An 18,890-nucleotide genomic window follows, 5' to 3' on the forward strand; every position below is an offset into this window, starting at 1 on the left:
AGACCCCATTGGCCCAAGGAGATTACAAGTTCAAATTGCCATAAAGGGAGATAGAAGAAGAGTTGGTTTTTATATGCCGACTTTCTCACCCACTTAAGGGAGACTCAAACCGGCCTACAAGCACCTTCCCTTCCCCTCCCCACAACAGACACCCTGGGAGGTAGGTGGGGCTGAGATAGCTCTAAGAGCTGTGACTAGCCCAAGGTCACCCAGCTGGCTTTGTGCGTAGGAGTGGGGAAATCAACCCGGTTCACCAGATTAGCCTCCGCCGCTCATGTGGAGGCATGGGGAATCAAACCCGGTTCTCCAGATTAGAGTCCACAGCTCCAAACCACAGCTCTTAACCACCACACCACTGTGTGGAGAAACACCCTCTACCCAAGAACTCACCCCAATATTTCAGTCATTGCAACTACATTCGACGTGTGCTCCAGAACCCAGTTGCCAACTCATAGATGGCAGAAAGAAGGGGGTTGAAGAAATGAGCCATCAAGTTCCAACGACTGTGTGTTCAAGCTCTTGGCTATGCTCATGACTCTGGCCGAAGTTGGACAATGGTTTACCACCCCACACCCTGCTGGAAGATGACACCGGGAGATAGAGATGGAAACAGCCAAATCACTAGAATGTATTCTCTTCCTCTTGAGAAAGGGAGATCAGATTGACCCCAGGGGGCTGAATTCAGCCAAGGCAGATTATAAATTGTCAGGGCACAGAGAAGACTCTCCTACATCTTGCTTTTGACTTGGGAGCACAAATCGTACAAGGGCTGAACTTTTATCTAGGGACATACGAGTGCTTCCCTGCATGATTGACTTACTCCTGATTTTCTTGGCAGTTGATCCACAAGCACTGGAAGCAGTTTGGGCATTGTTCATCTGTACGTCTGCCCTCCGTCTGCATTTTCACAGCTGTGCAGTCCATTTATTTTCTTCCGTACATGCCTTCAGTCACCGGGATTTTCAAGGGAGGGTGCTGTCGTCATGGGTGGCATCACGACACCCGCCTTTTAGTTTTTTGCGCATGCTCATATTGATATCACAGCTGCATTTTTTAAAAAGCACTAAACTATTGATATACTGTTGTAATGATAGGTCAAGCAGGTTCTCTTAATTCCCAGCTTTTGTTTCTAATAAGCCAAAACAAACATTGGGTTGAACACATGAAGCTGCCTTATTTGGAATCAGACCCTTGGTCCATCACAGTCAGTATTGTCTATTCAGACCAGCAGTGGCTCTCCAGGGTTTCCGGCAGAGGTCTTTCACATCACCTCCTTGCCTAGTCCCTTTAACTGGAGATGCTGGGGATTAAACCTGGGACCTTCTGCATGCCAAGCAGATGCTGTACCACGGAGCCACGGCCCCTCTCCATGGCTCTCCAGGGTCTCAGGCAGGGGTCTTTCACATCACCTCCTTGCCTAGTCCCTTTAACTGGAGATGCTGGGGATTGAACCTGGGACCTGCTACATGCCAAGCAGATGCTCTACCACTGAACCACCGCTGTTTCCCAAAATCCTCACCCTGAAGCCCTCAAATGAATGACAGTCTGCTTTCAGGATGATGAAGCTCACTTCCTTTGAGTCAGACCATAGCTGCATCTGTCCTCGCAGGGCTGGCGCAATGGTCAGCACCACAGCAGAGCCCTCTGGAAGGAAGAGCTCGTTTTATAGCCCTTTTCTGGGCATTGGCCATTGACCCTTAGGAGGACTGGGTCTGCCCACATGCCTCCCCTTCTCATTTGCCCAAAAACAGCCACTGTTTCTCCTTGACCAACTGCAGAGGCTGCTAGGAGGATCAACAGCCAGAAGGAAAAGGCGGGCAAGTTGAATGGCTGCTCATTTCGCCCAGGCGGGGTTCTTTTTGGAGGGGTGTACTCTGATCTGGAGAACCCGGTTTGATTCCCCACTCCTCCAAATGCGCGGCGGAGGCGAATCTGGTGAACCGGATTTGTTTCCCCACTCCTCCACACGAAGCCAGCTGGGTGACCTTGGGCTAGTTACAGTTCTCTTAGAGCTCTCTCAGCCTCACCTACCTCCTGCCTTAAGTGGTAGAGAAAGTCGGCATATAAAAACCAACTCTTCTTCTAACCCTGGAACTCTGCACCGCACAGGGAAGTGTGTGACAGTCCCCAGAACAAAGCACCCCACCTTGTGGCAATGGACAATTCGTTTTTTATTGATTAAAAATTAGAGAAATACATGCAGTAAAATACAAAGTCAAAAGGAAAAAACGGCTGAATATTTTACATCTCTCATTAAAATCTACAGTACACCAAAATTGTGTAGAAGATCCTGTAATATTAATACACCATCATCCTTAGAGTGTCGACTACGTCCAAAATGGAGGGGGAAAAACCCCGATTACTAGGTTCAAGCTTAGAATTTACCCAAGATAAAAAAAAACCCTCTGATCCGTAAGGGTAAAAATGTTAGAAATAATTTCTTACAAAACAAAATCATTGGCACTTCTGAACCTCAAGAACAAAATAGTCACCTAGCATTTTTAGTATCCCAAGGGGGGGAAATAATAATTAAAGTTTAGTACTACCAAGAGTTCCTACAAAGCTAATAGCAAGAGTAGCTGAGGGTTTGTATAGCATTATAAAAAAGGAAACAGTGCGGATCCTCTTGTCTGCTAGACCTGGTTTAGGCAAAGACGGGAGTAAATAAATAGATACTGCTTCACTTCACTGGACCAGTTTGTACTCCAGTGTGTAAAGGGTATGGCAAAAGAGAAGTAATACTGTACCATAATAACTTGGGTCTCCAGGGTTTAAAGATGGGGAAGGCAAATTGCACAGGGCGAGGAAGGAGCATGACAAATTCCCCAGCAGCCCCGACCACCACTCCAGGAGCAAACCCGATCTCTCTCAACTTTAAAGGGCCACAACCACTTCCTCAACAAGCCCCACCTATTTTCACACCATCATACATAGGGGTGGGTCTCGAGGCAACCACCGCCCACTTCAGTGATGTGACATCACAGGCTCCAAGGGAAATCCTAGCCAACCAAAAGGCAACAAGAATTTCACACCTTCTAATTGTTTGGGAGCCTCCAAGGGTCCCTCCCATTGTCAATACTCCCCCACCCTAAACGGAGGCCCACCCCAAAACTTTGCTCAAGGACTGTTTTATTGCTATCCCTCCTCCTTTAAGTTTTCTTTTCCAAAAAAAATCTATAAACTACTCCCAGGCTTTCATGAATGGACAGATTGCAATCCGCTCTCTTGCAAAGCAACAAATATGAAGAAAATCCGGTGCTTCGGAATGAGGGGTTGGGAATGTTAAACCTTCCAAGAGGTATGTTAAATCCAAAAGAGAAGCCCCCATAGGTCAGCATACCTGTCCTGCCTCTCCCGCCCTGTCCACCTCTCCCATCACCCTCATACTGAACTTCCTCCTCTTCCCATTTTTCTTCATTTCATCTCCACGTTACAGCAGCTTTGATTGTGACCTGTCAGGGGATCTAGCCAATATTAAAACTACAGGCTTGAGATATCACAAAAACCATGCTGAAGCGGGGAATAAACTAGAAAGCTTCCATAAATGTCCATACAGAAAAATATATAAATATATAATTTTAGAAGCCTTAGAAAATAAAGATCCCTACAGAATCGCAGTTTCCCCATTTTTTCCCCACACCTACAGAGGGCCAGTGCATGCGCACAACATGGCCGATCTTTTACTTATGGTTCAAAGCCGCCAGACATAAAGCTTTGGACTTGTGGGTTTGGTCCCTCCAGTGTGAATTCTCTCCTCCCTGCCTTGGTGGTCTTACACAAGGTTGGTATGAACATCGACACAAATGCTTAACTGTGGTTAACAGTCAGCAAGGTCTCCCTTAAACGGGGATGTGCTGACCAGCTTCAAAAGCTAAACTTGGTGCAAATGCAAAGACAGAATGGAGGTTAAGGTGTATGAGAAAAGGAGGAGGGAATTCCCACTGGAGAGGGAGGCCACAAGGCAGCTTCTGATCTCTTTTGGTTATGTGATCAGTAGCTTTAGGTATGCATCCAGCATGCTCTGTGCGCAATCGAAGGCAGAATTGAGAACCCAAATCCTTTAGTTCAGTGTGTAAAAATTAGTTACAGGCTTACATTTTCATTGTATAAAATGCTTCAAAGCCAAGGAGATAGACACAAAAAGGGCCCGCTGTGGGGTGGAAAAAACTGTAGGGGAAAAAAGGAATCAAACACAATTTTTTTATTCACATATTGCATTACAATTGTTGTTGTTTTTTCAAACTAAAAAGTATAATTTATACGTAGAAATTCAAAAAACGGAAAAAAACCCCACATACTTTTTGCTTTAAAAAATACTAAACACGAGTAATATTGGTTTCAGTTACATCGTCTTGATTAAACTCTGATGCTTGGGCTGAGAGTATAAAAGGGGGGAATGCAAATTCCAAGCAGTTAGTGCAGCAGGAGGGACAACCTTGTCCAGAGCTTAATCTCGCCAGGTATGACTTTACCGGCAATATGGTTTTTTTTATTGCTGTAAAATAGAACAGGGGCGGTTCCATATGTACCAATCTGCACGGAAAGAGGGACCATGTTTATCTTGAAAATGCCAGTAGAACAGCTGCAGAAAATGGATTTGCTCCAAAACAAACACACACACACACACACACACACTAATTCTGATTGCCAGGCTGCATGATTAACTTTTGCTCAGAACATCCAATTTTATAAATGACGATGCTTTTATCGGCGTATCTACTCGAAGAAGTTAAACCATGCAAAAAAAAACAAAAGAACAACCCTTGCTTGAGTTAACAGTACCCATCTTCCTAGTCTGCTTTTTAAGGAATTCCCTTACGTTGTCGGAGACAAATCAGATACGCTGCGCCAACAAATTCTGGGAGCTGTAGGCAGCTAGGGAGAAGAGGGGGGTTAGAGATTCCTAGCTCCTTGATCAAACTACAGTTCCCAATGTTCCACTGTAAAGATGCAAGTCAAATGACAGGAAGCATAAAACTTTTTTTCAGCCTACCATGGGCACTGTTCCCATCAAAAGATCTTGAGGGAATAGAACAGGGAGAAGCGTACCAAGACGCCAAAATTCCTGGGAAAGAAACGTTGGTCTCGGAGAACTTTCGCATCATTAGGAATATTGGTGACCAACAGTCCTCCCGGTACCATCTCCTGTCAGACACCTTTCTACATGGGAAGCCCCAGCAGTGAAGAAACGATTCCAGGTGAGAGAACAGGCATTGGGTAAAGGGTCTTGCAAAGAGCAATTCAAAAATGCCACTTTGGAAGCAAACCACTGCCTCATTTTTATGCTTCCCTCCCTGGTAGGATTCCTTCACTGCAAAAAAACAAAACAAAAAAAGTTGCCGCACCTTAACTGTCACCTGCAGGCTCCACCCGCTTCTTGGCAGCCAGCACCCCTCTGATTACGGTGATATGCGTGGGAAGAGCAACATGATGCCTGACACGGGTGGAGCCACAATCAAACAGAGACCCACAAGCATGTCTAGAAGCACGTGGACAAGTGGCACAAGAGAGTGACATGTCCAGTGACTTTTCTTTCCAAATTACAAAGCAACAAAAAAAAAAAACCTCACTAAGAATCAACCCCCCCCCAGATGCTTTCTGTTAATAAAAAGACGGAGGAGGAGCTGGAGGCTAATCACGGAGGCAGGCAAAACATTTTCTCTTCTGCCCTAAATCCATCCGAAAGGGACCCTTAGTGGTCCATCAGGCAGAGGATCGCTTCCTACCTAAGCCTTCACTAGATGGATTCCTAACGTTTTAGCCACTAGTTTGCTTTGCACTAATGTGCTTTTCCACTTTGCCTGGTTAAGGTGAGTCGAATCTACTACTCCCCAAGCGTTCTGCAGTGGCACAAAACCACGCAGTCAAACTAAAAGAAGTCAGTCTAAAGTACGAACAAACAAACAGAAACAACCAACACGCAGCGGAAGAGTTGTTAAGAAAAGAGGAACCCCTGTTTCGTACTCTCAGTAGTATTTTCTTGTTTTTAAATAGTTAAGGCAATCATGAACGACAAACATGCAGGTGACGGAGGGATGGAGTCTGCACATTGGAGAGGAAGGAAATGCAAAGTGAGGGCGAGTGGGTGATGAGTCGACTGTCTCTAATGGTGGGGTGAGGGAAGGGGGGGGCGACGCCGGGGGGATGACGACTGGTGTGATGCTACTCGGGGAAGAAGGAAGGTCAACGCTCCCAAGGGAGGGGCCTGTAGTCTGGTTCTTTGGCAGTAGTGGTTTTGCTTTTAGGCCAAGAGAAGCGTTCAAAAGCCGCGCCCGCGGGGACCATCGTCTGGGAGTGTCATCTTAGTTGATGCTGAGCTGGGCAAAGCCAATGAGTTTGCTGTCGTCGGGGATGTCCGAGCCTTCGACGCCAGATGCCTGTGGGACAGAGGGAGGAAGAGGGCAACGGAGATTATCAGGAGGGAGAAGAGGAGCACATACCAGCTTTGCTTGCCATTTAATTGTCTAGGACAGTGGTTCCCAAACTTTTTGAGACATGGAGCACTTTTCAGGAGAGAAATTCGTCACTAATTTTCACCTAGCACCTACATACTAAACCGAATGACAGTATTTTTCTTTCCAATCTCTTCATGGAGCACAAGGAGATGTCCATGGAACACAATTCACTCTGCCAGCAACAGTTTGTTCACTCCAGCTGAAGACTGTGTTAGAACTCCTACATTCCAACGCAGCTGTTTGGAACGCACAGGACCAAGCTAAAGGAGACACTGTTTGCAACTGAGCAGGCATTCCTAAGTATGGACATGCTGCACATCAGCGGTGCAATCATCAGGGCAAGCCTCCGGCTCAGATGCACCACAGTGCAGGATGCTGAAGTTGGTTTGGGCTTTTCTCAAGGAAAAAGATTTTCAGCATTTTGCCCTATTCGATTTCTGCAGGGATTGGAGGAACCACCTGGAACTGCACCATGGATCATCCAAGGACAAAGATTTATACAGCAGTAACCTGCCATGTGCCCTAAGAAAGCCCCCCTTAGGAGAAAGTGACATACCAGCTTGAAAGTGACAGACCGGTTCGTCTGGGGCTCTTCCACGATTTTCTGTAAGTTGGCCGCAACTGAAAAAACACAAAGGCAGGACAGAGACGCTTCAAGACGGTGGCATGGAAGCGCTCCCACTCCAAACAAAACATTGCTCATTTCCTGAAACAATGGACGGGAATGTGGCAGGGACCCTCCTTCTCCAGGGAAGAAACAAGGCGACTCATTTTCCCCCAAAACACAGTGCAGGGTTAAGGGAAGAGTGAAATTGTGCAGCATCTGGGCCCCAACCTGGAAGGCCCAGGCTAGCCCCATAAACCACAGAAGAAAAAGGGAAACAAAGAAACTCAACCTAAAAGTCAGGGGAAACCAACGGGGTTCAGCTAAACACGTTTGTTGATGTTATACACATCCTAAAATGCTGGACACCGTATACAAGGTGTGAGCCGTGAGCCATGGTTTAAGGCACACGGACTATTTTAATATAAAGCCACACAGAATAAAAGGCTTATATATATTTAACCATGTACAACGTTTGTGTGTATGTCAGGATGTGTATTGTAAAATTGTGTACGTATGACCACTGAGGAAAGCCTGTAAAAAGCCAAAACGCAGCTGGTTAGATTTTGGACCATTTCTGCACTAACATCAACTGTTATGTGTTGGTAATATTTGTAACTATGTTTTTACTTTTTAGGAAGCCTGTATTTTAGGCCCTGTATTTTAAATACAATTGTGCACAATATATAATAAAAACAGATTTATTGGTTGTTATATTAGGTAGTGTTTAGCTCAATCCCTTTGGTTCCCCCAGGCTAGCCCGATGTCATCTGATCATGGAAGCTAAGCAGGGTCAGCCCTGGTTAGTATTTGGATGGGAGACCACCAAGGAAGTCCGGGGTCTCTATGCAGAGGCTGGCAATTGCAAACCATCACTGAATGTCTCTTCCCTTGATAACCCTACGGGGTTTCCTTAAAACACTAGATGGGAATGCGCCGGTACCCTCCTTCTCCAGGGAAGAGATAAGGCAACCCGTTTCCCCCAAAGTGCAGAGGTTAGGGGGAGAGTGAAATTCAGCAGCATCTGGTGTTACCTATTACTAAGTCTCTGCCGTCCACAAGCCCAGCCGAGATGAGTTCTTGGGATACACCATCAGCAGTATCTGGAAAGCATATAATTAAGAAATAGTCACAGGTACACACAAATGCTCCAGAACAATTCAGATCCCACAATTTATAGGTACAGAGTGATCCAGTTCTTTCAAAGTGGAGGTTTCCAACCCCATCTGAAAGCAACACCATGAGATTTTAAAGTTTGCCTCCCTAATGTCAGGCAATGGAAGACCTAATTCTGGTTGGTGGTTTGGGAAAGAAAGGACCACTGTATGTAGAATCATAGAGTTGGAAGGGACCACCAGGGTCATCTAGTCCAACCCCCTGCACAATGCAGGAAATTCACAACTACCTCCCCTCCCACACCCCCAGAGACCCCTACTCCATGCCCAGAAGATGGCCAAGATGCCCTCCCTCTCATCATCTGCTTAAGGTCATAGAATCAGCATTGCTGACAGATGGCCATCTAGCCTGTGCTTTAAAAACCTCCAGGGAAGAGAGCTCACCACCTCCCAAGGAAGCCTGTTCCACTGAGGAACCCCTCTAACTGTCAGAAAATTCTTCCTCATGTCTAGATGGAAACTCTTTTGATTTAATTTCAACCCGTTGGTTCTGGTCCGACCTTCTGGGGCAACAGAAAACAACTCGGCACCATCCTCTATAATGGCAGCCCTTCAAGTACTTGAAGATGGTTATCAAATCCCCTCTCAGTCTTCTCCTCTCCAGGCTAAACATACCCAGCTCTTGCAACCTTTCCTCATAGGACTTGGTCTCCAGACCCCTCACCATCTTTGTACTTAAAAAGAATCAGAGCCTGAACTCAAGTAAACTGAGTATTGCTCACGGGGCACATTTCTCTAAATGCGGCTAAGCCAGAAGTCAGCAGTGGGCACCATCACAGCAGTTATAGTCTGGCTTCCTACTAGTTTGGGGTACAAGCTGACTTTTAGCCTCCCCCAGCAGACCAAAACAGCTACATTTGTGTTGCATTAGTCTGTGAGCCCCCTTAAAGTAGAAGGCAGCACATGCACAGCCTAAATAAAATAATAATAAACCAGCCTACATTTGAGACAGTGTAGCAGTTTGCAGCTTTTACCACTTTCTCTACTAACAACCACCTAACTTGCTAGTTGTGCACCTTCATACCATGCAGCCAAAGGAGGGACTTCCTGTCTCTTTTGCCCATTGCTACAGAAAGACAGGAAGTTCCCATCTAACAAGGAGTGGACCAGAATCCTCCTGTCCCAGCATCACAAGGTTGCAGAATGAAGGAATAGAGTCAACACAACTGCTGCATTTCCAACACTGTGTGTGTGCCCCCACACCAATTATTCTAAGATTTAAAATGCCATGTAACTAGAATCATAGAGTTGGAAGGGGCCAGACAGGCCATCTAGTCCAACCCCCTGATCAATGCAGGATCAGCCTAGAGCATTCCTGAGAAGTGTTCATCCAGCCGCTGCCAGTGAGGGGGAGCTCACCACCTCCCTAGGCAGCCGATTCCACTGTTGAACTACTCTTACTGGGGGGGGAAATTTCCCCTAATATCCAGCTGGTTCATTTCCGCCCATAATTTATACCATGATTGCGAGTCCTATCCTCTACTGCCAACAGGAACATCTCCCTGCCCTCCTCTAAGTGCCAGCCCTTCAAATACTGAAAGAGAGCAATCATGTCCCCCCCCCTCAATTTCCTCTTCTGCAGACTCAACATTCCCAACTCCCTCAGCCTTTCCTCGTAGGGCTTGGTCTCCAGGCCCGATCATCCTCGTTGTTCTCCTCTGCACTACAGCAGCGTGTCTACAGCAAAGTTCAATTTTCCACATTCTCACCTCTTCCAGGGGTGAATTCAAATCGAATGTCATTGAGTTCTTTCTTTGAATTCCTGTTAGGGGAAAACAAGAACAGGTAGAACTTAGCTGTTAAAGGCAACGTCCAACACAAAGTGAATCAGTGCTCCAAATGACATGCAAATCTGTTGTTATTCTTGATCAAAAGGAAAGAGGGGTGAACTGGCAGCCAGCAGGCCAGACACAACCCTCAAAGCAATTCAATCATTACCACCAAACTACGGTCTAAGAACAGGGAAAAAATTGTACGGAAATTAAGAATGTTTCCCAATTGTACAGATTCCACATTTCGGCATTACATCTCTTTTAGATAAAGCACACACATGTTTGCAAATGCTGCAAATGTTTAATAGCCGTCTACACTGCACCTGTGTGGATCATGAAAAGCTATGGCTGGTTTTAAAGGAAATGGGTGTGCCACTACATCTGATCGTTTTGATGCGCAACCTGTACTCTGGACAAGAGGCCACAGTTGGAACAGAATATGGAGAAACAGAATGGTTTCCAATTGGCAAAGGTGTTAGACAAGGATGTATTTTATCTCCCTATCTCTTCAATCTATATGCAGAACATATAATTAGGAAAGCTAGATTAGATTTAGATGAAGGTGGAGTGAAAATTGGAGGGAGGAATATTAATAATTTGAGATATGCCACTACATTATTGGCAGAAAATAGTGAAGATTTGAAACGACTACTGCTGAAAGTTAAAAGAGAAAGCGCCAAAGCAGGACTACAGCTGAACATCAAGAAAACAAAAGTAATGACTACAGGAGAATTACACAACTTTAAGGTTGACAATGAGGAAATTGAAATTGTTCAAGACTTTCTATTCCTTGGCTCCACCATCAACCAAAAGGGAGACTGCAGCCAAGAAATCAGAAGGAGATTGAGACTGGGAAGGGCAGCCATGAAGGAGCTAGAAAAGATTCTTAAGTGTAAGGATGTGTCACTGGCCACCAAGACTTCATGCCATCGTATTCCCTACTACTATGTATGGGTGTGAAAGCTGGACAGTGAAGAAAGCTGATAGGAAGAAAATAGATTCCTTTGAAATGTGGTGTTGGAGGAGAGTGTTACGGATTCCGTGGACTGCCAAAAAAACCAGATCAGTGGGTTATAGATCAATTCAAGCCTGAACAGACCCTAGAAGCTAAAATGACTAAACTGAAGCTATCGTATTTTGGTCACGTCATGAGACGACAAGAGTCACTGGAAAAGACAGTCATGCTAGGAAAAGTTGAGGGCAGCAGGAAAAGAGGAAGACCCAACAAGAGATGGATTGACTCAATAAAGGAAGCCACGGCCCTCAATTTGCAAGATCTGAGCAAGGCTGTCAAAATAGGACATCTTGGAGGACTTTCATTCATAGGGTCGCCATGAGTCAGAAGCGACTTGACGGCACTTAACACACACACACAAACACACACACACACACACACTGCACCTGTTAATTGAATTTATGGCTTCACCGACACATATGACCTATGTGTCATAAAAGATAATTACTTCATTTCTGATGATAGCTACAGTTAAAGTCCGAACAAGGATACTGAAACGGGAAACTAGCTGGCAGACCTATCACTGTTGTGCTTCTGTGTTATATTATCAACACTTGTTTTTGCTTTTGCTCATACTGTTGTGGTTTTGTGTTCTATTATCAACACTTTTGCTTTTTGCATTTGCTCATTGTTTGTATACTGTAATACATGTTTTGCAATTTATTTGAACCTTTGTTATGACTACTATTTTGTAAAACTTTGGAGTAACTACAAGTTCTTAGATAAACGCCTTGTAACCTCTGGTGCTTTGCACATTTTTTTCTGTCTTCTATCAGAGGTTTTGCCCCCTTGTTTTTGGATAAGGAAATCTACAGAACAGGGCTAGCCATGGCTACAATTTTGGTTTCTGCAAAGCTTGGTGAAATCCAGGTGGGGAAATTAAGAAAAAAACAAACCAATTTTAGGTAAACTCCTCAGAGGAGGTTAATAGTGACACCTTCGAACACAAAAATGTCACCATAAATCCTTTATTTTGGAGGGCATTTTTATTTGCTGTAAGAAGAAGAAGAGTTGGTTTTTATATGCCAACTTTCTCTCCCACTTAAGGAAGAATCAAACCAGCTTACAATCACCTTCCCCTCCCCTCCCCACAACAGACACCCTGTGAGGTAGGTGGGGCTGAGAGAGCTGTGACTAGCCCAAGGTCACCCAGCTGGCTTCGTGTGGAGAAGTGGGGAAACCAACCCAGTTCACCAGATTAGCCTCCGCGGCTCATGTGGAGGAGTGGGGAATCAAGCCCGGTTCTCCAGATCAGAGTCCACTGCTCCAAACCACCGCTCTTAACCACTACACCACTCTGGCTCTCCAGGAGAGAAAATGGCCCTTGTTGTAGCAGTAGCCACCAACACTAGTGGGAGGTGGGATGGAGGTGGCCAAGAGTCAGCAATTGGGGGGGGGGAGATTCAGAACTGAGCCAACAGTGAGGAAGGGGAGGGATCTGAAGCTTCAGCCAGCAGAACAGTGAATAGAGGGAAGAAAATGTCCCTGAAAAGGCCACCCTCTTAAGTTATACTAATTGTTCCAGGGTGCTGTGTGCTTTTTTTAAAGGTAGAGACATATATTACTTACAGAAAGAAAATAAGAGCCCTGGTCTTTAGCCAAAGTCCCTAATGCTACATGGCAAAAACGGTTATTATGGAACCTGACCAGTATCTGCAGTATAGTGCTGTGACCAAGACAACAGAAAACAGGCCCTCCCTGAGCGGAAGGCTCATCACTGTTTAGGGTTGCCAACCTCCAGGCAATAGCTGGAGATCTCCTGCTATTACAACTGATCTCCAGCCGACAGAGACCAGTTCACCTGGAGAAAATGGCCGCTTTGGCAATTAGACTCTATGGCATTGAAGTCCCTCCCCAAACCCCGCCCTCCTCAGGCTCTGCTCCCAAAACCTCCCGCTGGTGGCAAAGAGGGACCTGGCAACCCTGTCGCTGTTAGCTACTTTTAGAATGCTGATGCAAAAGAACAAATCAAGTTTCAACTTAAAAGCTCTCAGTTCTAATGCCACTCATCTATGATATTTGAATGGATACACTGAGAAACTGGGACACGGTTTCCTCTGTCAATCAGCCAAATACAGAGAAAACATCAGAAAAAGGCGTATCAGTGCAAGTGACGACGAGTCCTTTAATTGAGTGGTATTAATGTGGGTGTCTTAAAGGACTCCTATGCAAAATCCTTCAGATTCGGCTTTGGCATCCTGAACGCTCAGCCTCTAATCCTCTCGGTGGCAGAGAACACAACACGGGCTTTTGTGTGGCAAAGGCTTCGAAACTAGAAAAGGACTGAGAACAGAGGGGAAGAATTTCTACAGCCCAGTAGCATTTTACCAAATGTTCGCATAAACGAACATTTCGGACCAAATTATCACTTGGGGGAACTGAAAATGGTTCCCTGAAATCTTTGTTTGCTTTTTTTGCCGCTACTCTTAGCCGGTTTTGCTTCTCAATTGGTGTTTTAGCACCAGCCAAGCAGGGATCATTTTGCAAGCATCATGACATCATGCTACCGCACAGCCAATCAGATCTGTGTAGTTCTCACTCTGAATGAGTATCAGGATCATGAATACTTCAGTCTCTTTAAGTGAATTTTTTGGAAAGGGGAGGTGCAGAGTTCAGGACCTGAAGCTGAACGTCATTTGAACCCAAGCTCTCCTGGAACGAAGCCACGTTCCAACCCCCTAGACCCCACCCAGCTTCTCAAGCCCAGATTAACAGCCACCAGCCCGCTGGGCCTAGCGGCCTTTTCGTTTTGACGAAGCCTGCTTACCTTAACCTTAGAACGAGGCTGATGGGAACTTTCGTATCTTCTTGTGTGGGGGCTGCCACTGCAGGGGCCAAAGGTGCCTGCGAAAAATAGAGAATGAACAATCTTTATTAGTGAATGAAACCGCTGAAGCTGGAGGGGTCTGAGACCTTGAAATGCAGAAGAATGGTGGGGAGGGAGGGATGAGAACATCTAGTCCAGGTTCCAGATGTAATCCTTACATCTAACAGCCAAGATGGCAGAAAAGTCTTTTTGTTTCTTTTTTTTAAGACACATAACTTGAGGATTTTTTTTTAAGTTAGTTTTCTTAAGGAAAAAAAGTTAGTGACGTCTAGGCAGAGTTCGGGCATTCTGCCATGGTGGCCCAAAACAGAGCCTGACATTGTGGAGGCAATCGCCATCACCAAGGGAAGCAGAGCCAATGGGAGGGAGTTAGAGAAGGAGGGAAAGCGGAGATGCAGCCAAACGGGGTGGTGGAGGGGTGATTTCCCATCCCCACGAATTCTCGCAGGTCCCTTCTTTATTCACTACCGTTGCGGAACTCAAGACTGCCTCCATGAGGGTTTCCCAGGAGGTCTCCCCCATCCAGGCACTGGCCTTACAGCTCTGGCAAGGCAGCTGTGTCTCCGCCTGAGACCCTGGAGAGCCGCTGCCGGTCTGAGCAGACAACACTGACTGTGATGGACCAGAGGTCTGATTCAGAATAAGGCAACTTCATATGGGGAGGGGCTGTGGCTCAGTGGTAGAGCATCTGCTTGGCATGCAGAAGGTCCCCAGCATCTCCAGTTAAAGGGACTAAGCAAGGAGGTGATGTGAAACGCCCCTGCCTGAGACCCTGGAGGGCCATGGAGCGGGGCTGTGGCTCAGTGGTAGAGCATCTGCTTGGCATGCAGAAGGTCCCAGGTTCATAAGAACATAAGAAAGGCCCTGCTGGATCAGACCAAGGCCCATCAAGTCCAGCAGTCTGTTCACACAGTGGCCAACCAGGTGCCTCTAGGAAGCCCACAAACAAGACGACTTCAGCAGCACCATCCTGCCTGTGTTCCACAGCACCTAATATAATAGGCATAATAGGCAAGTAGGTGATGTGAAAGACCCCTGCCTGAGACCCTGGAGAGCCACTGCCAGTCTGAGTAGACAATACTGACTTGGACGGACCAAGGGTCTGATTTATATGTCTCCCATATAAAATGTGTGTGCATATACAGCCCAGTATAACAACTTGTAGACAATCAAACCAGACGTTTGTGTAATTGGAAATATACAAGACAGCCTATAAACACGCCTGGTCTGATATATAATTGTATATGTTTATATAAGTGACCATGTTTTACATGGGTTTCGACTGACCACCGAGGAAGGCCAAATAGGCCGAAATGCGTCTGGCATGTGTTATAGTGTATCAACCTTAGGAAATGTCACTGTGCTGTTTTAACTATTTTTTAAAATAATTTTTATCTTGACATAGCGCCTTAAATAAATTATATTTTCACTATCAATTTATCTTATTTAACCCACCCAACCTTGGTTTCCCCACTCCTCCACATGAAGCCAGCTGAGTGACCTTGGGGGCTAGTCACAGTTCTCTCAGAGCTCTCTCAGCCCCACCCACCTCACAGGGTGCCTGTTGCGGGGTGGGGAAGGGAAGGTGATTGTAAGCCAGTTTGATTCTCCCTTATGTGGGAGAGTAAGTCGGCATATAAAAACCAACTCTTCTTCTTCCCAATGGAGGTTGGGGACCCTGAAGCATTTAAATACATCTGCAGACACTGGAGCTAAGTACAGGCTATTTAATTTCAGCCACCTGCAGTCCAAGACAGCAGATGTCAAGGTTTGTCTTCGAAGATTAATGTGCTGTCACAACGGGAACCCTGTAGTGAGCCCAACCAGGTTATATCAGCTCCGAAAACCATGAAAAGGCTTCTAGGAAAAAGCTGAAGCCCTCGAGCGTTGCTTGAGCCACAAACTCTGTCCACGATTTCCCAGCAGGCCTGTTAAGAGGCTTGGGCTGCGAAAGCTTCCAAGATTACAGGCCTCACCCCAACAGCAAGAGCTGCTGTTAGTCTGTTTGGATACAGGAGTTACGGCCTCGAGGGGGGCCACGAGCCGGCTCAGCTACAGGACCTGCTTGAAGATGGCTCCAAAACAGGTTGTCTTTGGCAGGAGTTTGCTGGATCTAAAAAGCCAAATTTATTTTTCTTTTCCTCACCCTATTCAGGCCCCCTCCAAGGTGGGCCCTTCAATAAAACCTCCCAGCCACATAAGCAATTTTGGAAAATAATATTCCTTTGAACACTCTGCAGCACAATACGTAGGTGACTTAGCTGTTCCCCGAACAGCCCTGTACAGTAGGCCAGTATTGTCATTCCTCGACTGCTCAAGGCAAAGAACACCAGTATGCGTGCCTGAGGCCATCTAAGCTTGCTTGCTTTCTGGTGATTTCTGCCTTGGATTTTTTGAAACAAAAGTTATTCCAGAAATCCCTTTGTTCCCCATGAAGGGGGCACACATGGATGCCATACACCGAACTTCGACCTCAAAATAGAAAAGGATAAAATTTTCTGCACCAAAGGAGACATGATTGCTCTTTTAAAGTATCTGAAGGGCTGTCACTTAGCGGAGGGCAGGGAGCTGTTCCCGTTGGCAGCAAAGGATAGGACTCGCAATAATGGGTTTAAACTGCGGGCAGAAAGGTACTGGTAGGATATTAGGAATAAAAAATTTTACAGAGAGAGCTTTTTGACAGTGGAATCGGCTGCCTAGGGAGGTGTTGAGCTCCCCCCTCTGGCAGTCTTTAAGCAGAGGTTGGACAAACACTTGTCAGGGATGCTCTAGGCTGATCCTGCATTGAAAAACTGAAGAAAAAGGGGAACAAAGAAACTCAACCTAAAAGTCAGAGGAAACCAAAGGGGTTGAACTAAACACTATCTAATATAACAACCAATAAATCTACTTTTATTATATATTGTGCACAACTGTATTTAAAAACACAGGGTGTCTAGCCAGATTTTGGTCATTTGTATGTACTAACATCAACTGTTATTTGTTGGTAATATTTGCAACTATGTTTGTGCTTTTTAGGAAGCCTGTATTTTAGGCCCTGTGTTTTCTTAAATACAGTTGTGCACAACATATAATAAAAACAGATTTACTGGTTGTTATATTAGATAGTGTTTAGCTCAATCCCTTTGATCCTGCACTGAGCAGGGGGTTGGACTAGATGGCCTGCCTGGCCCCTTCCAACTCTATGGTTCTACGATAAAGAAAGAACCCTGCAGATGTTTTTAACATGTCTTTTCGAGAGGCTTTACCTGTACTGCCGGAAGAGCTGAGGCAGGTGCCTGAGGAGCCGGAAGGAAGACCGCTGGAGGTGGCTGTGCAGGAGCTTGTCCTGCGGGCTGAGGTAGTTGAGCGGGAGCCTGGGCAGGGATGTTGAGCAATGGGCCAGTAGGCTCGGCTGATGGAAAGAGCTAGAAGTACCAAAAAAGAAAGCAAGAAAGATAGCTAATCTTAATTAACTAATGCTTCAGCTTAAAATATAAGGGTCAATGTTCTAATGAAATACGCAAAGAGCTTAATATAATGCATAAGAAATTTAAACATAGTATAATCAAATGTTTCTGGTATTTTAGTACAGGTATAATTATAAGCTTTGAGGTCAAATTGAAAGAAACTATAGAGATAGAATAATACTAGCTTGGAAGAGCTGGTGGATATAACCTTATTTTAGCAGCCACCTATTTTTGAATTAAGTAAGGCACATTCGGTAATGTATGTTATGTGTTTTGTCAATGTTATGTCTTATTTGCATTTTTTTTAAGTTGAAAAGTTGTTAAATCAAAAAGAGTTTCTGGCTAAACATTAGGAAGAACTCTATGACAGAGCAGTTCCTCAGTGGAACAGGCTTCCTCGGGAGGTGGTGGGCTCTCCTTCCTTGGAGGTTTTTAAGCAGAGGCTAGACGGCCATCTGGCAACAATGCTGATTCTGTGAACTTCAGCAGATCCATGACAGGGAAGGCAGGAAGGGGTTGCGTCAGTTTTTGGCACTCGTGGCACTTTCTTACATGCCTGGGGCTTTGCTGATTGCCACTTTGGGGTCAGGAAGCAATTTTCCTCCAGGCCAGATTGGCCAGGGAACCTGGAGGGTTTTGCGCGTGTGTATGTGTTTTTGCCATCCTCTGGGCATGGAGTAGGGGTCACTGGGGTGTGTGTGGAGGGGGGCGGTAGTTGTGAATTTCCAGCATTGTGCAGGGGGTGGACTAAATGACCCTGGTGGTCTCTTCCAACTCTATGATTCTGTTACAATGATAATTGTTTAAAACTGCATGATGCACCCAGTAAGAGAAGAAATACTTGGCATTAATTGTGTTTTGTTTTCTTGACATTTCTTTAAAATCCACATAGTAAAAGAACATGGATTAACATTTTGTTGAGTGCACACAAAGCTTCCTCGCCAGCTCCAATTCTGCAATCACTGATTATGAATGGATATTAATAAAAAGCTGTTATGCCTGCAGCAATTATTTTAAAAATGCTACTTTATTATGTGTTAACTGAGCACCCAGGCATTTTACAAAAGACAACAAAAGGAATAAAAAAGTGACCCCAAGACAAAATTATGAAGAGTTTGATCAATAACTTACCTCTGAATTATGAGAAGATTCTTTAACCCTGGGAGACTAAGATAGAAAGGAGAAAAATAAAATAACGATAATTTGCATGCAATACCAGAACAACCTTCATGGTATCAAACTCTGTTGAGAAATACGACTTTATATGCTACATTTACATAATTTTAAGTGCCAGGAGATCTGAGGCAAGAGTACACAAGATCACAAACACATGCTTTTAAGCCAGGGTTGCCAAGTCTGGGCTGGGAAATTCCTGGAGATTTGGGGGCACAACATGGGAAGGGTGATGGTTTGGGGAGGCAAGAAAGCTCAGCAGGGACATAATGCCATGCAGTCAACCCTCCAAAGCTATCATTTCCTCCAGGGGAACTGGTCGGTGTTGTCTGGAGATCACCTGTCAATTCCAGGAGAATGCCAGGCCCCTAGATGGAGGCTAGCAACCCTGGTTTGCCAGCTAATATCAACACAGTTAGC

The 18,890-nt window shown here is 45.4% G+C and overlaps 1 protein-coding gene across 1 annotated transcript in view; it reads right to left on the reverse strand.

The window, feature by feature from the left end:
* Window positions 1-6,172: 6,172 nt before the first annotated feature.
* The window catches only part of OXSR1 (oxidative stress responsive kinase 1), an 89,756-nt gene continuing 77,038 nt past the window's right edge, over window positions 6,173-18,890 (reverse strand). The window contains exons 12-18 of the mRNA XM_056857376.1: window positions 18,429-18,464; window positions 17,097-17,255; window positions 13,789-13,865; window positions 9,944-9,996; window positions 8,094-8,162; window positions 7,012-7,076; window positions 6,173-6,377 (exon numbers count right to left, since the gene is read on the reverse strand). Of these exons, the coding sequence (XP_056713354.1) occupies window positions 6,303-6,377; window positions 7,012-7,076; window positions 8,094-8,162; window positions 9,944-9,996; window positions 13,789-13,865; window positions 17,097-17,255; window positions 18,429-18,464 (534 nt within the window). The 3' untranslated portion in view covers window positions 6,173-6,302. The remainder of the gene's footprint in view (window positions 6,378-7,011; window positions 7,077-8,093; window positions 8,163-9,943; window positions 9,997-13,788; window positions 13,866-17,096; window positions 17,256-18,428; window positions 18,465-18,890) is intronic.

The sequence above is a fragment of the Euleptes europaea genome, chromosome 11, assembly GCF_029931775.1.
Source record: "Euleptes europaea isolate rEulEur1 chromosome 11, rEulEur1.hap1, whole genome shotgun sequence".
In the NCBI taxonomy this organism is placed as follows: Eukaryota; Metazoa; Chordata; class Lepidosauria; order Squamata; family Sphaerodactylidae; genus Euleptes; species Euleptes europaea.